This window comes from Myotis davidii, unplaced genomic scaffold (assembly GCF_000327345.1).
Source record: "Myotis davidii unplaced genomic scaffold, ASM32734v1 scaffold401, whole genome shotgun sequence".
NCBI lineage: Eukaryota > Metazoa > Chordata > Mammalia > Chiroptera > Vespertilionidae > Myotis > Myotis davidii.
This window is the reverse complement of record NW_006291020.1, coordinates 2169268-2195048: the sequence shown is the minus strand read 5'-3', so window position 1 is coordinate 2195048 and position 25781 is coordinate 2169268. Positions and strand designations below refer to the sequence as shown.

Below are 25781 nucleotides of genomic sequence, written 5' to 3'. Positions count from 1 at the left end.
TTTAGTGTATATATAGTTTTGTAAAGATAAGCATTGCTTATAAAAGAAACTCATTTCTGTACATTTTCTCTTTCCATATATCTTTCATTTTAGACAGACTTGTCTACTACTTGAATTAACACTTTCTAACTCCTCTAAAGGATAATTGACAAAAGTAATTTTAAGGAACTTTTTGAAGGAGCCATTTGCTATAATACCTAAAATATTTAATATAAAGTATTTAAGTTATGATTAAGTAGGGTCTTGGTCAGTGTGGGCTGCTGTAACGAAATGCCATAAACTGGGTGGCTTATAAACGAGAAATCGATTCATAACAAATCTGGAGGCTGGAAGGCTGTGATCAGGTGTCCACATGGTCAGATTCTGTCTGGTGAGGTCTGCTTCCTGGTGCATCGCCATCTTTTCACCATACCCTCCGATGGCTGAAGGGCTAGCTTCTTCTCTGGGGTTTCTTAGAAAAGCCCTAAACCAGTTTCACTCACCTCCCAAAGATCCCACCTCCTTATTCTATCACTTTGGGCGTCAGGATTTCAATAGAGGAATTTGGGGATGAGAGGTATATAGTGGGCAGCCTGTGACAACTTTATAGTGGATCTAGAAAATTTTTTGTAAGGGGATTAGGAAGACAATGTCTGAATATTATTAAAGTCAGTATGTATTGAAATGGATAATTTTCCATTTACAGTGGGGCCTTGACTTACAAGTGTCTCGACTAACGAGTTTTTTGAGATACCAGCTGTCTCTTGGCCGATTTTTTGCATTGAGTTGATAGAGTAATTTGAGTTAACGAGCTCCTTAACGAGCTCGGTCTCAGAACAAATTAAACTTGTAAGTCAAGGCCCCACTGTACTCTCTTAATTAATTTTTATTTTGGGGAGTATTACAGATGTCCCCCATTTTGGGCACATCCTGAATTATATCTACATTCAGATTTACCAAATCCATAATGTGTTGCCAAGTTACATTATTTGAACGTCAGTAAATTCTGACTTTGCCTCCTTTTTAGCTACTGGGAAAAAGTGTTTCTTTAGTCTTGAAATCTCTGAAAATTGGAAAATGTCTGATTTTAGTAGTGAAAATGTCAAATATGAAAATATATCAAATAGAATATGCTAATTCTTGAATATAAGACCAACAGAGGCATATTTTCAGTCATAAATGTAGATAGGATAGGATCGCTCTGCTGAGGACTCCATCCTTCCCTGGATGAATGCGTTTAGGAGGGTTAAGAGCTTTGAGTAGCGCAGAACTTGTGTTACAGTTAGGTATTAGGTCAGTGTTTGCAAATGTTTTGACCACGATCCACAGTGAAAATACATATACATGGCAATTTGAGATACACACACACACTGAAATAAAAGGTTCTATGAGTGGGATTTAGCCTTACTAGGTGGGGTACATTTTAATTTAGATTCTTTATCATATTGAAAACGTTGAATATCCACTAATGAGTTTCAGCTTAAGGTTTATTTGCCACCGATACACTTTGGTTAAATGTTCAGATTTACCTTCTTAATAATTTAAGAATTCTTTACATATTCTTGGTGCAGGTCTGGAATTGGATATGCATTTTGCAGATATTTCTCCCACTTTGTCTTGTCCTTTATTTTTCTTAAGTGTCTTTTGTAGTTCATACTTTTGGTGTCCTATTTAAGACTCTCTACCTAATCCAAGATCAAAATGATTTCTACTATGCTTTTTTTCTAAGAGTTTTCTACTTTTAACTCTTACATTTAGGTTTATGAACAATTTTGAATTACTTATGCTATGAGGTAAGGGTCAAGTTTCAGTTCTTTGCCTATGAATGTGCATTGATTCATCACCATTTGGAAAAAGGCAGTCCTTTTCCCTTTGTTGAAAATCAATTGGCCATGAACATGGCTTTTCTTTCTATTTTTTTAGGTGTTCTTTCTTTTCCCTCAGCAATGTCTTATAATGTTATTTTTTACAGTGTACAAATCTACATGTATTTTGTTCTGTTGTTTCCTATATTTTGTTCTGTCTCTCCAGAGTTTTGTCACCCTTTGATTTTCATTTCCAGTTATGTGGTATGATGCCATTGGGGTTGTTACTTCAAGAAGACAGCAGTCAGTAGTGACAGATAAGGAGGTCATGAAAAGTATGTCTTGAAAAAAGACGATTGGACTCACTGATAACCCATGATTTCCAAGAGCAAAACCAGTAAAGGGGAAGCGACCAAAGGGACAATGTCAGAAAAGGAAGACCTGACCATGAGCTAGGGAGGACAGCAAATGTAGATGATGGGAAATTTGGCATTAAAAAGTTGTTGAAAGGGACAATAGGATCAAGAAAAGTGAACATTTCTGTGAAGGCGCTTGCCTTCTCAGTATCACTTGCCTTATTCTTTTCTATTAACCACTTGAAGTTACCTCAGCTCCTTTAATAAAGTCTTTTTTTTAAATCATTCTCTTTTCAGACAATATTAATTTAGAACAATCCCACATGTGCATAGGGAGACTACTGATCTTGAGTGTCTACAGTATATCAGGCACATCTGTGAGTTTTCCATATGCTAATTGTTTACTCTCAGCATTAAACCTGTAAAGTTGATGGTATTATTCCCATCAGATGTAAAACTTTTACCAGTGTGAAAACTGAGGCTCTTAGAAGTTAGATTTTGCCCAGACTATGTGTAGTATGTTCCAGGTTAGGTATTTAAACCCAGTTCTGACCTTTCTGGTCTCAAGCATGTCTTATTCTAATAAGAGAGTTAGTTATGCAGATAAGTAAGTTAACAAAGCTATTTAATAAGTTCCACAGCCATTAAAATGACAATAGCTCAATATTTATTGTCGTTGAAAGATGTTCCTCCCAAGTTATTGAGTGAAACACATAGAACAGCGTGAGGACTTTGATCCCATTCATTTATCCATTGATTCAGCAAATACAGATTGAGCGCCCGCTTTGTGCTGGGCACTGTTCTAGGCATTTGCTCCTCTTTTTTATGGCGTTTATAATCTATTAATACTGAATGGATTGTTGAGATGGAAATGGGATTATAAGGCAGTTTGGCTTGCAGAAAGACTGGAGTAGGGAGCCACAACGATAAGTAAATTCACCCATAACAAGTGTGTAATTGTCGGAAGAGGTTTCCATGGCTTTGTGGCATTTCTGCACATCTCGTGAGCAGAGGCACTGGCTGCTTTGTTCCGGACTATCTTTCCAAGAACGTTTACATAGTGTCTCGCTCTGGGCAGAGGGCAGATTTATTTATTGTCCAGCATAATGAAGATAATGTGTCCTTTTATCAGGCAGGTTTATTTGATACAAGATTTGGGTCCCTGCAGTTCAGAGGTCTCTGGCTGTGATTCAGATCCAATGCCTTCACAGTGTTGCACCCAGACTGCTCCGCATTGCCCAGTGGGAATTGGGGGCTGAGGAGTAAAGTGTAAACCTGAAGCCCATACCGTTTGCTGGGCCATGAGTAGTAAAGTATTTGCTCCTGGCTTGAGAGTCCTTTTCTTCTGCCAGCTCCCATGAAATGGCAGGTAGCTTGTTAGCTTGCAAGTAGGCCAGACTCTGCAGGCATGAGTTTATTTTTACTTTTATTTGAGGGCATTCAGTTTCTTTAACTTACAATTCTTATTTTCTGGTGGTTTTCAGTTCCCATTTCTTGGAAGCGCATTTAATTGCTGAAAGGGTAGGGGGTGTTGACACTTGTTACTTCTAGAAGCACGTTTTATGGGATGTGTGTACGTACAACCATTTTGATCTCCAAAGTCATGTTAAAAATACTCAGGAGCTATCTACTTAACTGTTGTGCTTCAGCGTGTGTTTTATGCACAAATTTCGTAGATGAGCATTCTTGCTGGAACTCACTTTGTCTTCTTTTGTCTCATGTGCCATCATTATTTTCTGTAGACAGAAATGGCTAGAGCTGTTTTTTCAAAGCCAGATTTTTAAAGTTTGAAAAAGTCTCTAGTACATTTATAAAAACATTTTAATGAATTGTCATGTTGTTAATTTGAGTACTTATTTCTTAACTGTGAATTGGTTACTCAGTAGAATTACCAAGCCTGCCATTAGTCAAAGAGAGAAGAATTTTTAAAAAAGTTATTTATTTGCGCCCAGCTGGTGTGGCTCAGTGGTTGAGTGTCAACCTATGAACCAGGAGGTCACAGTTCAGTTTTCTGCAGGGCACATGCCCAGGTTTTGGGATCAATCCCCAGGGTGGGGCGTGCAGGAGGCAGCCAATCAGTGATTCTCTCTCATTGATGTTTCTATTGCTCTCTCCCTTCCTCTCTGAAATCAATAAAAAAAATATTTTTTTAAAAATTTGCTATTAGTAATGTTTTATAACTGAAAATCAGATTTGAAAAGTTAAAGGAAAATACCTTACTGGATTTCTGTCAATTGTTTTATTCCAAAGAGTTTTGGAACCCACACACAAAAAGAAATTATTTTTTAATCCATATGTTCATCCTCTAGCCATCTTGCCTGTTACACGGAAGGAGAAAGAAAACAATTTGGCTTCAAAGAAGATGCTGATCTTTATGTAGAATGGTGAGAAAACATAATAAAGAAATCTGTCCCTGTGACAGTATACAGAGAGCATAGTCAAATTTAATTTTATCCGAGATTTCATCAGCCTGATTACTTAGCTAATTATCGCTCTTTGTCACATACTCAGCTTCCTTTCATTACAGTTTCTGAATAAACATGAAGCTTTTTGGTCCATCTTTGGTAAAGATGATTCATGTCTTAAAGGGAAACATATTTCTCTTTTTCAAAGAAGGAACATATTCTATTTTTGTAGTATTTTAACTATTGTGCTATATTGATGGACATTTAGGTTGATTTTATTTTTTGCTGCCACATTTCATCATTGTAAAGTGAGCTTTGAAATACTTTAGCATTTCTCAAATGGAGATGTGTTTAAGTAGAGGTGGCATCTAACAAGCACTGTGCGCCACCCTATTGAAATTGAAAACCCCATCCTCCACCTCCAGGCCTCTCTCACCCCTTTCTCCGCTTTACTTCTCCATGTAGCACCTTCACCACGTGCCATATTGTTACTGTCTTTCATCCCTCACTAGAGGACAGGGATCTTTTTCTGTTTTGTTTTACCACCATATTCCTAGCTCCTAGAATACTACTTGCAACAGAGTAAGTACACTAAGTATTGATGTATTTGTTGGATGAATGAGTTAATGAAGGGAACCTTGAGTGTTTGCTGTGGTCCAGACACTGCTAAGTAAGCGCTTCATGTCCTTGAAATCACTCAATCCTTACACTAACTAAAGGGTGTCCCAAAATTCACGCAAGAAGTAATTTTGATAGAGAAAACAGGTTTATAATGAAAAATTGTAAATTTTTTATTGATTCATAAAGTATACAGTATAGGGTTATGTATGGAGAATAGCATATCGGGTAAATGGCCTCCATGGCTTTGCTGGCACATACGCACTCTTTTGTTGAACATTGGTCTTCATTGTCCCTGCTCCTGGGCCATAATTGGTGAGTACATAATTTTATACTGTAGAATTTATGAATCAATAAAAAATTTACAATTTTTCATTATAAACTTGTGTTTTTCTATCAAAATTACTTCTTGCATGAATTTTGGGACACCCTTTATAAGAGGTAGGTAGGTACTCTAATGAGGAAACTAGGGCATAGGACAGTGATGGCGAACCTATGACACGTGTGTCAGAGGTGACACGCGAACTCATTTTTTGCGTTGATTTTTCTTTGTTAAATGGCATTTAAATATATAAAATACATATCAAAAATATAAGTCTTTGTTTTACTATGGTTGCAAATATCAAAAAATTTCTATATGTGACACGGCACCAGAGTTAAGTTAGGGTTTTTTAAAATGCTGACATGCTGAGCTCAAAAGGTTTGCCATCACTGGCATAGGATGAGGTTAATTTGCCCAATTTCACTTAGCTTATAAGTGGAAGAGTTGAAATTAGAGCTTGAATCTACTTATGCCAGATCCTAGGCTCTTAACTTCAGTGTTCTACTTTCCGCAGCAATAAATGGTAGGGTATATTTAGTTCTTTCTTTCTTTTGAAACAGGAAGAAGAGAATTTATCCAAAGATTAAAACTTGAAGCAACCCTGAATGTGCATGATGGCTGTGTAAGTAATCGTTGTTTTTCAACCGTTAAGGACTTTAAAACTGCGTATTTAAATGTTTGATAAAATGCCCCAGTCTTGCACACTGAAAGATTGCTGGTTCATGAAGGAAGCAGCCCATTGATGTTTCTCTCTCTCTCTCCTTCTCCCTCCTCTCTCTAAAAATCAATTTTAAAATCTTAAAAAAAAATTCCCCAGTTTTCCTGAAGAGATTGTGACTGGCCAATAAACTGGGAGAATAAAGTTTTACATTAAAGTGATTTTGAATTTGGAAAAGTATTTGTTAGGTGTTTTTTAAAGTAGAGATGGTCCATGTTACTCCATCTTGACTAAAAGTGGAAGTCTAATTCTTTTTTTAAAATTTTGATATAGCTCATATACCATAAAATTCACCCATCTTAATGAGTAATACAGCATTTTATTTTTATTTTTTATATTATTTATGTATCTATTTTATTGACTGTATTGGGGTGACATCGGTTAATAAAATTATATAGGTTTGAGGTGTACAGTTCTCTAATACACTGTATATTGTCTTGTGTGTTCACCATCCCAAGTCAGGTCTCCTTCCATCACCATTTATCTCCCCTATAATTCAGTGGTTTTTAAAATATAATCATTATGTGGTACCGCCGTCACCACTATCTAATTCTAGTATATTTCCAGCATCTGAAGCATAAGTTTGTACCATTTATCAGTCATTCCCATGCCCTCCCCACCTAGCTGTTGGCCTTCATTAGATATGCCTCTTCTGGACTTTTTATGTAAATAGAATAACACATGTGGCTTTTCAGACTTGCTTCTTTCACTATCATTAACGTTTTCAGGGTTTGTCCATGTCACAATACAGGTAATGTGGCTGAATAATATTTCATTGTGCAGATATTTTGTTATAAGCAAACGGGCAGTCCCATTTTGTTTATAATATTTGGGTTGGTTTCCCTTTGGGTTTTTATGAATGATGCACCCATGGACTTTTGTGTACAAGTTTTTGTGTGACATGTTTTCTTTTCTCTTGCATATAGACCTTGTTGTGGAATTAGTGGGTCACAGCACAGCTCTGTGTCAGGTTTGAGGTGCTGCCACACTTTTCCAAAGAGCTGTGCTATTTTGCATTCTTTCCAGCAATGTATAAGGCCTCCAATTTCTTGATATCCTCACCAACTCTTACTTTCTGTGTGTTTTTTTAAAATTATTATAGCCATCCTAATAGGTGTGAAATAGTAACTCATTTTGGTTTTAGTTTTCGTGAATATTTACACCTGTTTTCTTCTAATAGTTTCATCGTTTTGGCTATTACATTTAAATGTTTGATCATTTTCAGTTAGTTTTTATATATGGTGTGAAGTAGGGGTCTAAATTCATTCTTTTGCTTGGGTATATCCAGTTGTCCCAGCGTCATTTGTTGAGAAAACTGTTCTTTCTCCATTGAGTAGTCTTAGACTCCTTGATAAAAATTACTTGACCAAGAATGTAAGGGTTTATTTCTGACTGTCAGTTCCATTCTGTTGATGTGTGCTTATGGTTAGGACAGCACCACACAGCCTTGATCACTGCAGCGTTGTAGTAAGTTTTTCTAATTCCTTTTTATGTGACCCAGTTTTATGTCTCTGGATAGAAAATGAATTTGTTAAAATAATTTAATAATAAAATTTAAGAGAGATGACATTTCATTGTGAATATTCAGAATATTGTGTTTGCTAAATAGTAGTCAGCATGTACTTTCAGGAAGTAAATTGATAAATACTATTTTCCGTATACACAACCTCATTAGTGATATAAATTTTGAACCATCAGTTAAGTAAAAGATTCATACTTGTTTTTATGTTCAGTTTGCTGCAACCCCTTTTTTTGCTTTCTTTTTAGGTTAATACAATCTGTTGGAATGAGACTGGAGAGTATATTTTATCTGGCTCAGATGACACCAAGTTAGTAATTAGTAATCCTTACAGCAGAAAGGTAAGTGGTTTATAAAATCTACAATTTCATGAGAGAGAGAAAAATCAAGAAACTAGAAATCAAGAAATTGTAAATAATCATGGACTGGGCATTTGTAATAGAATATTCTTATTTTGCTCACATTTGTTATATAATTTATAAGTTATTACAGCCAGGTCCCCTACTTTCCTTTGGAAAACGTTAGGTTTCCTTCTGTTTTTTGACTCTAGAATACTTAAGCATGCTTCATGTTATCTAAGTGGATAAAATTGCCAAAAGTGATACTATCTCAATAAACCATTCTTTGGGGGCCAGGGAGGCAATGTGATTTTTTTCCTTTCTGCTCAGAGAAACTAATTTTCAGCCAAGCAGTGTAAGAAACGGGATTTATCAGTTTAAAAACAGTCGCTAGGTTCTAGTGACTTGTTTCTTCAGTTCAGTAAGCTGGACTATGAACCAGGATTGTGTTCTGGTTCTTACTGGCTCTTCCTCTGACTTCTTACATAGAAGGGATGTGCAGCTATTTTTATGTCAGTGAGAACATGGTAGACGGGCACCCTTTTTTAATAGTATCAATCTTACAGAATAAATAGTTATGTATTTTTTATTCCTACAAACAGTTACGATATTTAAATAAATGTTTGTGGTCCTTCAGCCTAAAGAGAGGTTCACATTGAGGCTGTCCTTGATGGAAAAGATAGGTCACAATTTTATTTCAGAGACAGCTTTGCTTAATTGTGCTGGCTTACCAGAGGGAAACTTGATGTTTTCAAGCTCTACTTCTCGTAGGCCTGTAATTACTAGGACAACCTTTTTCTTACAGTGGAGAAATTCCTGATCATTAGAATTTCAGTGCTTATAATATACAAAGCACTCATCTAGGTACCAACGGAATTTCTTTAAAAAATGCAGAGCGTTATATTTTTTTTTAAATTGTGATAAAATGCACATAACATAAAATTAACCATTTTTAGGAGTTCAGCTCAGTGACATTATATACATTCACCTATTGTGATACCATCACTCCCATCCAGCTACAGAACTCTTCATCTTGCAGAACTCAGACTCTGCCTATTAAACCGGAGTTCCCCTCCCGGCAACCCTCCCCCCAGCCCACAACCAATATTCTACTTTCTGTCTCTCTGAATTTGACTACTCTAGGTACTGCATCTACTTCTAGGTACAACAGCTGGTGCTGCTGGCCGTAGTTTGATGTTAATGAACTTCCCATAGGTTTATGCAGTATTTGTCCTGTTGTGACTGGCTAATTTTACTCAGCATAATTTTCTCAATGTTCACCCACATTACAGCATGTGTCAGATTTTCCATCCTTTTTAAAGCTGAATAATATTCCGTTGTGTGGATAGACTACATTTTATTTATCCATTCATCTATCAGTGGACACTTGGGTTGCTTTTGCTTTTGTCTGTTGTAAATAATGTTGCTGTGAACGTCAGTGTATAAATATCTCTGCAAATCCCTGCTTTTAGTTATTTTGTGAAAATGCCCAATGGGCCCTAGCTGGTTTGGCTCAGTGGATAGAGCATCGGCCTGTGGACTGAAGGGCCCTGGGTTCAAATGTGGTCAAGGGCACATGCCCAGGTTTCGGGCTCCCCTGTAGGATATATATATATTATTTTTTTTTAAAAAAGCCCAATGGCATAATTTTTAAAAGATCAGGTGTTTCTCTTTTAATTGCTTTTTTAAAAATGATATTTGCTTTATGCATGGTTCCTAGTAGATTATATTTATTTGAAAAAGCAATTGCTCATTACCGATCCTCATTTCCAATTTGAGAAATGATTAATCAGGTAATACTTTCAGAGATTTTAGGTATAGGGAGACTATCTTTTTCACATAGTGGTTTTAATAGTTCCAAATTTGGTATCATACAAGGAATATTTTTATTGTAAAAGACTAATGATTCATTACATAAGGAAAACAGTTTTTTGATCCTGAGTTAAATCTTTTCTTATAGTTCCACTGTAGTTTTAGATTCTTTGAATTCATGGGAAGATTAATTTATGGCTAATGAAAGTTTCAAAACACTACCTAGAGAGTTAAGAGATTAGAGGTGTTTCTTATTAGTGGTATATCTTAATCATATATGTAATAAATCTCAAATATATTAAAAAGAGAAGTTTTGTTTTCCAAAAATGATGGGCTAGTTTATTTGGATCAATCCTCCCATTGAAGACAATGAAAAGATGCTTGATTAAATAGTCCTAAAAATAACAAATCGCTTTTAAAATAGTACTAAAAGTAACAGATAACTGCCTTGATAGTGAAGCGTTCTATCCAAAATGGTCATCAAAATTCTTCACATCTCAGAGGGAAAAAAGAAAATATGAGTGATTTTGATTTCTTTTTTTTCTAATTATAATCAAATCAAATGGTAATATTCATTGAGATAAAAATGTTAATGAGGCTTTATTCCTGGCTATGCTTATGTTAAATATGAATGTTTATTTCTAGGAAATAATGCATTGCCAAGAATTACCTTCTTTGTATGTTTTAGGTTTTGACAACAATTCGTTCAGGGCACCGAGCAAATATCTTCAGCGCAAAGTTCTTACCATGCACAAATGATAAGCAGATTATTTCCTGCTCTGGAGATGGAGTAATATATTATACCAATGTTGAGCAAGATGCAGAAACTAACAGACAATGCCAATTTACGTGCCATTATGGAACTACCTATGAGGTGCAGTATTAATTATAATTATATATGTAATACATATGTGTATGTTTTTGTGTAAGTGTGTGTATGGTGCGTGTATGTACATAGTACGTCTGTAATAATAAAAGGGTAATATGCTAATTAGACTGGATGTCATTCCGGACATCCTTCTGGACAAAGCCGGGGACTGGAGGGAAGCCTGGGTCCTGGGTGCCAGAGGGAAGATGGTGCCAGCAGCGGGGGAAGGAAGGCCTACTCTTGCATGAATTTCATGCATTGGGCCTCTAGTATGTGCAGATTTGTGTATGTGTATATACACTCCTTTGTGAATTTGTAGGCAAAGAAATTATTGACAGAATATCTAGATTTCAGTAAAGTATTTGAGAGAATGGGTCTTGATAAGCTTGGGAATAAAGTTAAGAAATAAACTATGAGTAATAGTAATAAGAAGTAAGCTGTGAGTAATAGTAATTATGTGAGCAACCATACTCTTGGCAAACAGGTGTCAGCCAGCCTTTAAAAGATGCTTCTGTATTGTGCTTCAGGGCTCTCTACTGGGCTTTCACCTCTTACACACTTTATCACTGTCCTGCATAAAGTCTTTTTTGTCAAGACTATAATACTGGTAATGTTTTAACTACAATAGCTTTGTAATACTTTTTGAAAGCAGCAAGAATGAGGACTCCAGCTTCATTTTTCTTTGTCCCAATTGTGTTGGCTATTTTGTGTCCTTTGAAGTTCCATATGAATTTTAAGATTTTTTTTTCCTGGTTCTGTAAAAAAAAAATGCCACAGGGATTTTCATAGAAATTGCATTAAATCTAGGTCACCTTGAGTAGTATGGACATTTAAACAATATTAAGTCTTCTAATTCATGAACATAGATGTCTTTTCATTTGTGTGTATCTTCTTTAATTTCTTTCAGCATGCTTTGTAGTTTTTTTGTATACAAGACTTTCACCTCCTCGAATAAGTTTATTCCTAAGTATTTTACTCTTTTTGCTTGTAATATAATGAGGTTGTTTTCTTAATTTCATTTCCAGATTGTTTATTGTTAGTGCTTAGAAGAAGCACAATTGATTTTTGTGTTGATTTGTTAACCTGCAACTTTGCTGTATTTATTTATTAGTTTTAATGGTTTTTTTGGTGTGGAATCTTTAGAATAGTATACATATAAGACCATGTCATCTTCAATCGGAGACAATTTTGCTTTTTTAATTTCGATTACTTTTATTTCTTTTTTCTTGCTTTAGCTAGAACTTTCAATACTGTATTGAATAGAAGTAATGAGAGTGGGCATTCATGTCTTGTCCCTGATCTGAAAGGGAAAGCTTTCAGTTTTTCACCATCCTATATAATAAAAGGCTAATATGCAAATTGTCCCCTTGACCAGGAGTTCGACCAGGGGGCAGGACTGGCCAGCCAACCTCCTGCATCCCCTCCCCCCAGCCGGCTAGGCCATATTGCCCCAATTGGGGCGGGCGGGCTGGACCCTACCCATGCACGAATTCATGCACCAAGCCTCTAGTTGAATATGATGTTAGCCATGAGCTTCTCATATATGGTGTTTATGTTGAGGTAATTTCCTCCCTTTCCTAGCTTGTTGAGTGTCTTAATCATGAAATTTTGTCAAAATTTTTGAGACGTCAATTTAAATGCTTTAATCAACTCAGCATCTTATAGTTTTCTTAAACATTAACATAGAAGAAAACTGTAATGTGTTTATAGTACAATTACAAATTTATATCCAGAAATCATAAAAATTAGGCTTTGAATAGTTTGAACAAGTTTCCTAGGGAAAAATTTTTCTTGTCAAAGCTGTTAGAAGTTTATAATTTTAAAGAACTTTCTATCTTCAGGAACATTTGTTGCAAACTTCCAAGTAATGAGTCATATTAATTGATTACTTCTTGCATATTTCTATATGTAATTTACTGTTTTGACTTAGTTGCTTTTGCCTTAATCATTTTATAAAACAGTAGGAATGTTTGCCAAAGCCATCTGTTTAAGTGTTCAATAAGAATACCTGGACTTTTGCTCTCTTCTTCAGATTATGACTGTACCCAATGACCCGCATACTTTCCTCTCTTGTGGTGAAGACGGAACTGTTAGGTGGTTTGATACGCGCATCAAAACTAGTTGCACAAAAGAAGATTGCAAAGATGTAAGAATCAACTTGTTGTATAAATGATGCAAAATATTTAAGATTATAATTAAAATTGGAACAGTAAGCCCTGGCCGATATTTCTCAGTGGTTAGAGCACCGGCCCATGCACTCCAGGGTTGCAGGTTTGATTCCTGTTCAAGGGCACGTACCTGGGTTGCAGGTTCGATCCCTGAGGGTCCGGGCATATGTGTATGGCAACCAATCTATGCCTCTCTCACATTGATGTTTCTCTCTCCCCCGTCCCTCCCTCCCTCCCTCCCTCGCTCGCTCTTCCCTCCCTCTCTCCTTCCCTTCCACTCTCTCTAGAAAATCAAAATTAAAAATATCCTCAGGTGAGGATTAAAAAAAAATTGAATAGTTAAGTTATCTCTGGATTATCGAGATAATGGGAGAGTTGTTTTGCAAAAATCTTCAGTAGCATATATTTTATAATCAAGTTTTTTACATCAAAATGTTAATAGTGAAGTTAGGGAACTTGTATTTTTATTGTACATTTCAAATACTATATATATGAGAATTTTTCAGTATATGCTCTAGTGTTATAAAAACTAGAGCATTTATCAATATATCCCACTTATGGAGATAATTGTGGCTCACCAATAGCCGTGATGAAAGTGTGTGGTAGTTTAGTGTCTTCTCTTTGTTTTTACCCTGGCTTTTAAACCAACAATTATATGTTCTCTTTTTTTAAAATAACAAGATACCATTCTATCAATGTGTTCATTCAGATTTAGCACACTTCTCTATAGGCATAGCTTCACTATCAATTTTGTACTTTTAATACTATTTTAAACTTGAAAAAGGCCTGAGAAATCACGTAATGGCCCCAGACAGTTAACCCCAAATGTTATTTAGAAACAGTGGCTTTTTTTCTCAGATCATTTTGAAGTACTAAATGAAATAAGAAAGTATTGCTAAATATATTTTTACTGAAAGTGTCCACCTCCCCTAAAGAAGAATTACTGGTTAAGTGCTTGCTAATTAAACCAGTTACTATTATTAACATTCTTGCGGGGGTTGGAGAGATTATTTTCTATATTGAAACAGAAAAAAATAGAAATTAAGAAATTTTAAATGTACGATTTTTAAGTCCGTTTTTATGTTATATATATATGTACACACACACAACTAGGAAAGCATTGAACTAATATATAAAAGGCAGAATAAGTCTAAAATATCAGATTGTTTACAAGGGTATTTGGTATTCCTGTTTCTCAGTAAATGGTAGATACTAAAATTTGTTATGGCAAATTCTTTTAAGACATATTTTAGTGTGCACGTAAGATTTAATTGTGCTTTTATAACCAAAAACCCGGTAAAAATAAAGATGAAAGCAAAGCTAGTAAGTGAAAACATTGTTAAAATTTACCTTAATAAAACTTTTTATTCCTTTATATATAAAAATGAGTAGAGGCCAAAGTACGAAGAAAAACTGGCACCTAAAGTAATCCTTAACTACTAAAACAGAATTATAGAAGGCATTAGGTGAACAAATTCTGTGTAATAGGAATAATGTTTTGAGGTCAATAATTAAATAAATAAAACATGAGGTGAATGTATTCTAAATACACAACTGTACTGAGAAGAGTGAGGAGCTCGCATCACAGACAAAATAGTATAAAATTAACAGAACACCTTAAGGATATGTGTTCTGGGTCATAACTCTTACATTTTTTAATGCTTATAGAGAGATAAATAGTGACATTATAGTAAAATCTGTATTTTATAGGGGGGGTGTGTGTGTGTGAGAGAGAGAGAGAGGTTGAACTTGTATTTGAGCTGGTAAGGAGAAAGATTTTACAAGTTAAAAGTATAAAAGTTTAAAATCAGTTATTAATACTTTGTTATATTTTAGTAGTAACAGGACTAAAATAATGTAAGTACCATATAGAATAATTAGTACTTATCATAGATAAAGGTAGATTATACCTCCATCTTTACTGTCCAGTGGACCAAAAACAGCAGCATTTCTAATGTGGTTACATTACAAATGTGAGTATTTTACATTTCTGAAGATGTTTATTAGTCATAAGCATCAAGATATTTAGGGGGCATTTCTGAGAAATAATTCAAGTTGTATTATATTATTATCTGAAGTGCAGCTAGTTTTGAGAAAGGATTTAAACCATGATTAATGATGAGTTTCTTGAAATATTACCAGCTCTTTTGTAGCTGCTGTTGATTTAGCTGATGTTTGAGTCTTATACCTGGGAACAATTTTTATTTTTTTCCTCTTCAGAATTTATTTTGCATTATTCAATTATTGGTTGTTTTTAAATCTCTAATTAAATGTAGTTTTCCATATATGTTTTCTTTCTTTGCTTGGTCCATAAGGAAAGCATAAAATTTGTATTAGAGGTCAGTTTTGGAGTTATATAGCAAACTGTAAAGAAAACAGTTTTTCTTAGAGTGATAAACTGCTGAGGAGGAATATTGACTGGATGTATTTATTTTCCTTTCACATAAGCTGAATGTGTTAGAAACTTATTGATAGAAAGAAATCTGAAAAATGAAAGGAAACCACGTTTTCCCCCTTTCAGTGTCATACTTACTGAATTGGGATTTCTGAAAAAGTTTCTTTTCTTCTCATTGAAGAAAACCTTTTTCAATATAGTATCATCTCTACCGTAAAGCTCTATGTAACTGCTGCTATTTTATCTTTTGTAGGACATTCTAATTAACTGCCGACGTGCTGCTACTTCTGTAGCGATTTGTCCGCCAATACCATATTACCTTGCTGTGGGTTGTTCTGATAGCTCAGTCCGAATATATGATCGGAGAATGCTGGGCACAAGAGCTACAGGTACAAAGATATATATTAAAGAAATACAAGACTCTGTCAATTCAGAAAATAAATAAGACATTTACATTTAAAAATTTTACTACAATTTAGTATGTAGAATGTTTTTAAATAATATGTATTATAAAAACAGCATTTCACTAAGTTTTTATGATCCTGTTGGGGTGGTACTTTTGCAGTTTATCACTTTAAAAAGCACTTGATGTATAGTTGTCCTTCACTATCTCCAGGGGATGGTTCCAGGAGCCCTCGGACGCCCAAGTCCTTTATAAAATGGCTTTAAAAAGTGCGTATGGTCAGCCCTCCACCAGTGGAAAGTACTGTTTTCCTTCACGGGTGGTTGAATGTGTAGGTTTGAAATCCGCAGATATTGAGGGCTAACTATATTAGTTTCCTAGGGCTGTATACTAGGTGGCTTAAAATAACAAATTTATTGTCTCATAATTCAGAGGCTAAAGAGGGTTTTGCAGGGTCATTTTGTGCTGGAGGCTCTCAGAGAAAATCTATTATGTGCTTCTCTCCTTGCTGTTTTTTTTATTTTAAAGTTTTAAAATTGATTTTAGAAAGAAAGAGGAAGGGGGTGGGGAGGAGGAAGGGAGGAAGAAGGAAAGGAAGATCAATTTGTTCCACTCATTTATGCATTCATTGGTTGATTTTTGTATGTGCCCTGACCAGGAATTGAACCTGCAACCTTGGCATATGGGGACAATGTTCTAACCAACTGAGCTACCCAGCCAGGGCTCTCCTTGCTTCCTTATGGTTGCCGCTGGCAATCCTTAGCATCCCTTGGCTTTTAAATGTATTACATCAATCTGTTTCCATATTTACCTGCCTTCTGCCCTGGGTGTGTCTGTGTCCATATTTCTCTCTTCTGAGAACACTGGTCATACTAGGTTTAGGACCTGCCGGGAGCCGGTCCATCCTTGCTGTTTCAAGGGACCTGGCATATATGGCATACTGTTCTTAATATATTTGCTCACCTTCTTGGCACTATGTGTTTTAACCAAGGTCACCTCTCTGAGAAAGGTTGTTTCCCCAGGTAGAGATTTTCCCCTGAAGTTAGGGAGGGAATAAAACCCTGGCTGCAGAAGCCGGCTACAGAACCTGGCGACTGAACCTGGCCGGAGAACCTAGCGAGAGAACATGGCTACAGAACCTGGCTGGAGAACCTGGATAATGTGGCTGGAGAACCTAGCAAGAGAACATGGACACAGAACTTGGCTGGAGATTGTGGCTAGAGATCCTGGCAAGGCTGCTGATCAACTGAACGCTGTCTCCGTGTCATTCCTTCTTCGCTGACTCCATCCACACCTTTGAAAACCCCTTGACCTGCTGGGGTTGAACCCCAGCAAGGACCCTAAGCCAGTATGACCTCATTGTACTAATTACACCTACAAAGATGTTATTTCCAAATAGGGCCACATTCTGAGGTTCTGGTGGACATGAATTTGTGTGTGTGGAGGGGGAACACTATTCAGCCCACAACACTTGGTTTCCCTAATTTCTCTTTGCCATTTTTTAAATTAAGAGGAGAACAGTAAGCATGGTGGAGAGACACATCAGGAAAGAGCAGTGATGTGGGTGTGTGTGAATGGATAGATATGTTGATGCCTGCTTAGCCGATGTAAAGTGCTGTTATCAGTGATGCTACAGCACCGAACCTGAATCTGCCTTCAACTCCTCATCTCGAACTCCTCATCCGTTATGGGATCAAACCACTTCTTAAATTACCAATTCAGAGCCAACCTCCATTAGTATTTTCTCAGTAAAGGAAGCCAGGAATGCTTAAACACTCACATACCCAAACATCAAATATATATTCACATAAATTATATTACTAAAAATATAAGTGGACCTGGCCAGAAATGAACACAGTGCCAATCTCATTGTCATTTATGTCCATTAAAAATGGTTATTGAAATGGAAAGGCTAGAGGAGATTATTTTTTTCTCGATTGAGGAGTCTTGTCTATTTGAATATGCACATTTAGGGAAACAGTATTAAATATGAAATTACAGGCTTCATTATTGTTTCTCAACAGGTGGGACCCAGTTGACATTTTGGGCGTAAAACCTCATTGTGCAGGATTGTACAACTCGGTGTATAGTTTAGATTCTTAGAGTTGAGCATTCCTGAGTCCCCATTGTACCCTCTCTGCCATATTGCATTGTATTCATGACCATTACAGTGAATTAAAACTGGCATAGTATTGCCACTCTGTAGTCTTAGAAGAAAAAAATTTCACAACAGTTCAATTTTTAAAAAACATAAAAAGTAGAAGGTAAATCAGTTTAAAGGGATACTGCATTCTTTTAGCTAGTATACTAATAAATAGCAGCTTTCCTATTTATCTTATAAAAAGTATATTAATTTGGGGAGAATTTTTAGAAGATGACTTAGTATGACTATAACCATAAATTATTTAATTGGTTAAATAAGTCATATTTCCAATAAAATATTATAATCTGGAATTCCAGATGATCATGAATTTTTTTAAAAGGTATGTTTCCTTTGTACTGCATTCTTTTTTATTTTGTTATAAAATCTGGTTATTGAAAAAAGACCCTCTTCTAGATATAGAATGATAGCTTTGATTTCTATTGCTACATTAAATCACCTATCTCCTCGTGCAGATTAAGTGTTTTTAAAGTGTTTTTCTTCAAACACATGAATTTTAAACACCTTCCTGTTTTCTTACTTTAGGAAATTATGCAGGCCGGGGGACTGCTGGAATGGTTGCCCGTTTTCTCCCTTCTCATCTTAACAACAAGTCCTGCAGGGTGACGTCTCTGTGTTACAGTGAAGATGGTCAGGAGATTCTCGTTAGCTACTCTTCAGATTATATCTACCTTTTTGACCCCAAAGATGACACCGCACGAGAACTTCGAACTCCTTCTGCAGAAGAGAGAAGGGAAGAGGTAAGTTTATTCAAAACCATCTTCTTTATTTTACTCAGAAAATACTAATTCAGTGACTTCTGGGGCCTAAAGGGCGTCAAAAAATAGAGCTAATTTTCAAGGCACTTACAGTCTAGGAAATAAGGATACAAAACATACATGAAGGAACAGGAGCTAATAATTAAGGAAAGGCTCTAGAAAGAAGTATTGTAAAATATTTTTAAAGATAAAATATTTAATAACAAAATGCTTCGTTAACTATGAGGTTGCACAGTAGCAGTAAGAAATAGCCACAGGTCTAACAGTTACAGAAAAGGCAGTTAAAATAAAAAATGTGATATACAGATTTCCAGGAGACTACATGTTTATGGTTATGCACTAATAGGAGTTTTACCTGTTACCGTTTACTATTCATATGTGGCTAGCAGTCCCCTCTGCTCCAAAGACTGCCTCTCTTTCACAATTATAACCTACTTAGAGGTCCAATGCACAACATTCATGCACTTGGGGAGAGGGGTCCCTCAACCCGGCCTGCACCCTCTCACAGTCTGGGACCCCTCGAGGGATGTTTGCCTGCTGACTTAGGCCTGCAGGGGAGTGGGCCTAAGATGGCAGATATCCCCCAAGGGATCTCTTAGCACTGCCATGGGTGTGGAAGAGGCTCCCAGCACTGCCACTGCACTCTCTACTCATGAGCCCAGCTTCTGGCTGAGCAGCACTACCCCTGTGGGGGCGCATTGACCACCAGGGGCAACTCCTGCATTGAGCGTCTGCCCCCTGGTGGTCAGTGCAGGTAATAGCAACCAGGCGTTCCACCATTCAGTTAATTTGTATATTAGCTTTTTATTATATAGGATTACATTATCCCTAGGTACATGTCACAAAATACATATGAGGGAGTGAGAAAAAGGTAAATTAAAGCATACACACACACACACACACACACACAGAATTGGGTTAACCATTTTCTTACTTACGAAAGGAAAAAAACAAATAATATATCCTTGACATTTCACAACAGTAGGAAAATGTTTGTTTTCACCTATAAGCTTCTTTCCCTCTCATGGTTTTCACCTTGGCTTTTTTATTTTATAATGTCCTATGTTTAATCACTGTACTCTGGCTTTTGAAATGTCTTAAAATTGTTGCTTTTTGTTAATTATTAGTGGCCTTTTTAGTATTGGCCCAACTCCTTTTACTGAACACATTTTAAAGGTACTAAAGAACACAATTTTGTAATTGCTGTGAGATGCTAAACTGAATTCAATTATTAAAATTACTAGAGGCCTGGTGCATGACTTTTGTGCACTCGAGCGAGGGTGGCGGGAAGCGGTTCCCTCAGCCCAACCTGTGCCCTTTAGCAGTCCAGGAACCCTTGGGGGATATCCGACTGATGCCGCGGAGGCAGCAGGAAAGGCTCCCGCCACCGCCATTGCACTCGCCAACCATCAGCCTGGCTTGTGGGCTAGTGGCTGAGCAGCTGTCCCACTGTGGAAGCTCACTGACCACCAGGGGGCAGCTCCTGTGTTGAGCGTCTGCCCCCTGGCAGTCAGTGTGCATCATAGAGACCGGTCATTCAGCCATTTGGTCAATTTGTATATTACCCTTTTATTATATAGGATAGACTGTGAAAATAGAAAACAAATAGTATTACTCTATAAATATATCTTGGGATTTTAAATGTGGCAGTAGATTTAAATGAGTCAGGAAATTGACAAGGAAGAGGGCATGATGATGAATGAAAACTAAGTTTATTGGTCTGATTGAAAGCATGAAATCTGCTCTGACATTTTTTTCATTGCTGTATAATTTTCTCTTGAGGTAAGTACTTGAGTAAGTTATAGTCAAAGTTTGTGACTATTTCGGCCAATTGATGTTTCTCTCTCATCAATGTTTATCTCTCTGTCCCTCTCCATTCCTCCTAAAGTCAATAAAAACATTTTTTTAAAGAAAAAACAAAGAGTTGGAAATACAGAAACATTTTAAGTGGCTTTTATACCACTAGCTTTTATACCACAGAATACTTAGCCAAAGATGTTTGTATGGTCAGAGCAAAAGAGGCGGAGTCAGTCACGAACAATTGGGTTTGGCTCTTTTCTGAATGTGTTTTTCTCAGTATACTTTGTTGAGTTAACTAAATTAGGAAAAGTAATTCTGAAAGTGTATTAAAATTATAAAAATAAATCATGCTTATTGTAATCAACCTAACAATTAAAGTACACATAGAAGAAGAAATTAAAAATCTGTTGCCATCTTCAACCCACCATCTTTTCTTTCAGTGTTTTACATCCTTGACCATTGGGGTCAGACAAACTTAATTTATCAGATATTTACTGAGTACCTACTATACACTAAGTCCTCTATTAGACTTTAGAAAATCAAGGATGACTGTGACAAGGACATGGCCTCTCAGGAATTTACAGTTTAGTGGATGCAGACATATGAATGAATGAATGGATGAATGAACGAAAAGGAAGGAAAAGAAAGACTTAATAAAATAATATGTAATAATTATGTTTTATATAAGTAGACCAAAGGAGGGAATAATTGATTTTCATTGGAAACATGAGACAAGCTTAAGCAGGGGTTTAAAGTATGAGTAAAAGTTTAATATATGATACATGTGATTTTTTTTCTTATGCTTCTTTTATATTTTATTTGTGAAGGCCTTTTTTATTTCTTCATATCCTGTAATAATTTTTCCCCCTTTTTATTTAGTATACTAGATTTGTGCACCAGTGGGGTCCTTCAGCATGGTCTGTGGGGATTGGGCTGAAACTGGCATCCGACATCTTCCAAGGGATGTAGTAGTGTGCAAAGTAGCAGGCGGCCAGGGAAGAGCTGCTCACACTCGTCCCAGTCAGCTGAGTGCCGCTCCCACTGTGGGAGCACACTGACCACCAGGGGGCAGCTCCTGCATTGAGTGTCTGCCCCCGGTGGTCAGTGCGCGTCATAGCGACCTGTCAACTGGTCACTTAGGCTTTTATATATATAGACTAGTGGCGCGGTGCATGAAATTCGTGCACATTAAAAGGGAATTAATTAGAGGAAATATTTTATTGCTATTTGTCCTTTCTCTGTAATAGAAGTGTTAGAGATGAAAGAAAATTAGTAAAATGTATATGAAAACCTTCCTCCTGTCAGAGTCAGGGGCATGCCTCGAGACCCAGAGTCAAGTCCCCGCCCACCCACGCGCACCTTGAAATCGTGCGAGACCCAGACCCAGCCAGCCACAGCCCTGTCAGTCCCCACAGGACAGGGGCTGCAGCCTCAGGTCCCCCGGCCTGGCGCTGGGCGGGGAGCACGACCTCAGGTCCTCTGGTGAAGCCTCAGGTCCCCCGGCCCGGTGCTAGATGGGGGGGCGCAGCCTCAGGCCCCCCATCAAGCCCTGCCAGGCAGGGGGATGCAGCCTCAGGTCCCCTGGCCTGGCCTCAGGTCCCTAGCGCGAGGGTGCGAGGGCATGATGTCCATTTGCATATTAGCTGTTGATTATATAGGGTTCTTTTGTCTTGTTCAATTGTTTCTCACTTCTCATTTTCCTTTATTATTATTTTTTCTCTTTATTGTCTTTTCTCTCTTTTCCTTTTCCTCTAATTTTTAAATTGAATTTATTGGGGTGAGACCTGCCCCACTTCATTATTGAACTGCTGCATTGAATCCAATCTCTCATTTTTTCCTGGTCCCCATAGTTTGTCTTTAAAATATACATCCCAAATCTGTAGCACTACTCACCACCCTGGCTACCACTGCTACTTGGTGCAAGATGTCAGCATCTCTCTCCTTTGTTATTATGGGGCTTTCTGACCAGTCCCCCTGCCACTCTTCCCACAATCCTCTCATCAAGTCATGCTGCTCTTCTGATCAGCTCTCCAAGGGACTCCCACTTCTTTCAGAGCCAGACTGAGGTCCTTAGTAGGGTGGTTCCAAGACCTGCATCATCGGTTCTCATACTCCTCTGCTCTCCCTGCTTCTCTGCTCTAGCACATCTGCTCACAGGCAGCTAAGCAGGCCTCTACCCAAGGGCCCTTGGCTTCCTTTGCAAGGTTTCCTTGGCATCTCTCACTTTCAGTCTACGTGCGTCCTCAGTACATAAAGTAGGGGGATGGAGAGAAGCTACTAGATTTGAAGTGTGCTTTAGAGGTGAGCAAACAAGTGTTCTCCTCACCTTTTAGTTACGGCAGCCTCCGGTGAAGCGCTTGAGGCTTCGTGGTGACTGGTCAGATACTGGACCCCGAGCCAGGCCGGAGAGTGAACGAGAGCGAGATGGTAACTATACTTTGGTCAGCTTTTTTGTTCTTCTGTGGTATTTAAATATGAGTATTTTCACTAGTTTCCATTGTTTTCACCGTTATAAGTGATGTTGCAGCAAGCATTCTGGTACGTCTCTTAGCACACCTATGCAAGTGGGTCGCAGCTAAATTCCCACAAGTGAGATGGCAGGTCCACTGGATTAGTGTGTTTTAACTTTGATAGTTATCAAGTTACCCACCCAAAAAGCACCCCTTTACATTCCCACTGAAAGTATAAGAATGCTCGTGCCTCATAAAACATCAGGTGTCATCAAACTTCTTAATTTTTGCCTTTCTCTTAGATATAAATGGAATGAGAACCCTCAGTTTCCAACCAGAGAGTTTTATAATAGCACATAATTTTTTTTACCCTTCTCTCAGGTGCCTTTGACAAGTGTGAGAAACTACCTTGGAAGCTTTAAGATGGCACTTTGAAATAGAATTAATTTTAATAACTGGTTCTTTAGCCAAAATGTTACTCTAATGACTTCTGAAATCTTTCAAGATTAAAGGCATATTTCCCAGTATATTATCTTTTGTATTATCTTATAATACCTAAATATAAAGCTACATAATCTGAAGGCAATGGAGTATAAGATAAATTCTATTTTCACAGAAAATTCAAGAACAAATGATTTCCATTTTTAATTATATGATTGTAAAATAGAAATGAATTGTCAGTTTTGATGTCATACTTAATTTGAAAATGCTCAAGAAAACTTGTGTATTTGAGGGAGGAAAAGCAGGGAGGGAAGAGACAAAACACTTGTAGTTTCAGTTAATTTCAAGTATGTAGAATTTGCTTACAGTAAATGATGAAAACAAATTCAGTTTAAGAAAATGTAAGTAAGAGGGCAAACTTTTCTTTTAATCTCAACAGTGTACAATGCACAAGACCTTCCTAGCTCTGCACTCTTAGAACTAAAGAGGTGGGTTGGGTAGGGGTGGGGTGACCCTAAGACTAGGCAAAGATGTAGGAGCTAAATCCTGTTCTTGAGGAACTCAAACACACATGGAGAGCCACTCATTTAAACTTTAATGTGAAATGTGATGATGGCTCTTGTGGATCTGTGCACATTCATAGAATTTATTTGGGCAATTTGATTTTTTTAAGTTATGTTCATTTTAAGGCCCTCAAATCTGGGTTTTTGCATTTATGAAAGATGCTGACTTATTACTAGTTCACTGATATGACCTGTGTTTTCATAGGAGAGCAAAGTCCCAATGTGTCATTGATGCAGAGAATGTCTGACATGTTATCAAGGTGGTTTGAAGAAGCAAGTGAGGTTGCACAAAGCAATAGAGGACGAGGAAGATCTCGATCCACAGGTGGGTGCTCTTACTAATTACAGTCATCAGAAAGCTGGTAACAACTACTGAGTGGGGTTTATTTTTGCCATTCGGTTTCCACCATGTTTTAGACCAGCCGTGGGCAAACTATGGCCCGCGGGCTGGATCTGGCCCGTTTGAAATGAATAAAACTATTGGAAAAAAAGACCGTACCCTTTTATGTAATGATGTTTACTTTGAATTTATATTAGTTCACACAAACACTTCATCCATGCTTTTGTTCCGGCCCTCCGGTCCAGTTTAAGAACCCATTGTGGCCCTCGAGTCAAAAAGTTTGCCCACCCCTGTTTTAGACCTACAGTAACTCAAGGTTCTTACTGTTGTGTGAAGCAGGAGAGGAAGAGGGCATGAGGTACAAACTAGTCCCTTCAGTTTCCACTAGTTCTAGTCCTTATTTTTTGCTTTTCTCAAAAAACAGTAAGAGCAGCTGATAGTCCCCACTTAAGTCCTTTTTTTTTTTAGAGTAGAAATATATAAAACCCTGTAGATAAATAAGTTTTATGTAATTGAATACTTTCTGCTTTTGGTTACTTATATAATTGGTTATTAATTACGTTTCTGGTGTTAGCTGACCTGTTTTCATATCTTTGTTCACTACTTCCCAGCTTTGTGGTCTTTGGCAAGTTAATTGTCTCTATCAAAAGTGAGCATATAAAAAGTTAACACCAAAATATTTTAAATCCCCAAACTAAAAATTTCTATTGAATTTCATCTCTAAGTGGATTTTGTTAAATCATGCAGATCAATTAACTTTTAAAAAAATTCCTTGGGCCCTAGCTGGTTTGGCTCAGTCGATAGAACATGGGCCAATGGACTGAAGGGTTCCGGGTTCGATTCCGGTCAAGGGCACATGCCCGGGTTGTGTGCTCGATCCCCAGTAGGGGGCATGCAGGAGGCAGCCAATCAGTGATTCTCTCTTATCATTGATGTTTCTATCTTTCTCTTCCTGTCCCTTCCTCTCCAAAATCAATAAAAAAAATATTTTTAAAAAATTCCTTGGACTGTGGATTTGCTGAAGAGTTACTAAATTTCTGCTTAAATTTAAGAAATATTTAAACCATGGTGATTAAAAGAAAAAACTTGACATTCTGTGGTAGTTGTATCTTACAAGGCATGAACTTGATTTGTCCACTCCATTTTTTTTAAATTAAATCTTTATTGTTTAGATTATTACAGTTGTTCCTCTTTTTTCCCCCCATAGCTCTCCTCCACCCCATTCCCACCCCACCCTCTGCCCTTACCCCTCCCACTGTCCTCATCCATAGGTGAACGATTTTTGTCCAGTCTCTTCCTGCACCCCCACACCCCTTTTCCCAAGAATTGTTAGTCAGTCCATTCCCTTTCTATGCCCCTGATTCTATTATATTCACCAGTTTATTCTGTTCATCAGATTATTCACTTGATTTTTATTTTTTCTTATTGATAGATATGTATTTGTTGTTCATAATTTGTATCTTTACCTTTTTCTTTTTCTTCCTCTTCTTAAAGGATACCTTCCAGCATTTCATATAATACTGGTTTGTTGGGGATGAACTCCTTTCGCTTTTCTTTATCTG

General features: G+C 37.1%; 1 protein-coding gene across 1 annotated transcript in view; it reads left to right on the top strand.

The window, feature by feature from the left end:
* The first annotated feature begins 4680 nt into the window (after positions 1-4680).
* The window catches only part of DCAF6 (DDB1 and CUL4 associated factor 6), a 73026-nt gene continuing 51925 nt past the window's right edge, over positions 4681-25781 (top strand). Inside the window, exons 1-10 of the mRNA XM_015564268.1 lie at positions 4681-4704; positions 5103-5127; positions 6046-6107; positions 7971-8063; positions 10561-10746; positions 12773-12886; positions 15557-15692; positions 18393-18607; positions 22759-22852; positions 24085-24204. Of these exons, the coding sequence (XP_015419754.1) occupies positions 4681-4704; positions 5103-5127; positions 6046-6107; positions 7971-8063; positions 10561-10746; positions 12773-12886; positions 15557-15692; positions 18393-18607; positions 22759-22852; positions 24085-24204 (1069 nt within the window). The remainder of the gene's footprint in view (positions 4705-5102; positions 5128-6045; positions 6108-7970; positions 8064-10560; positions 10747-12772; positions 12887-15556; positions 15693-18392; positions 18608-22758; positions 22853-24084; positions 24205-25781) is intronic.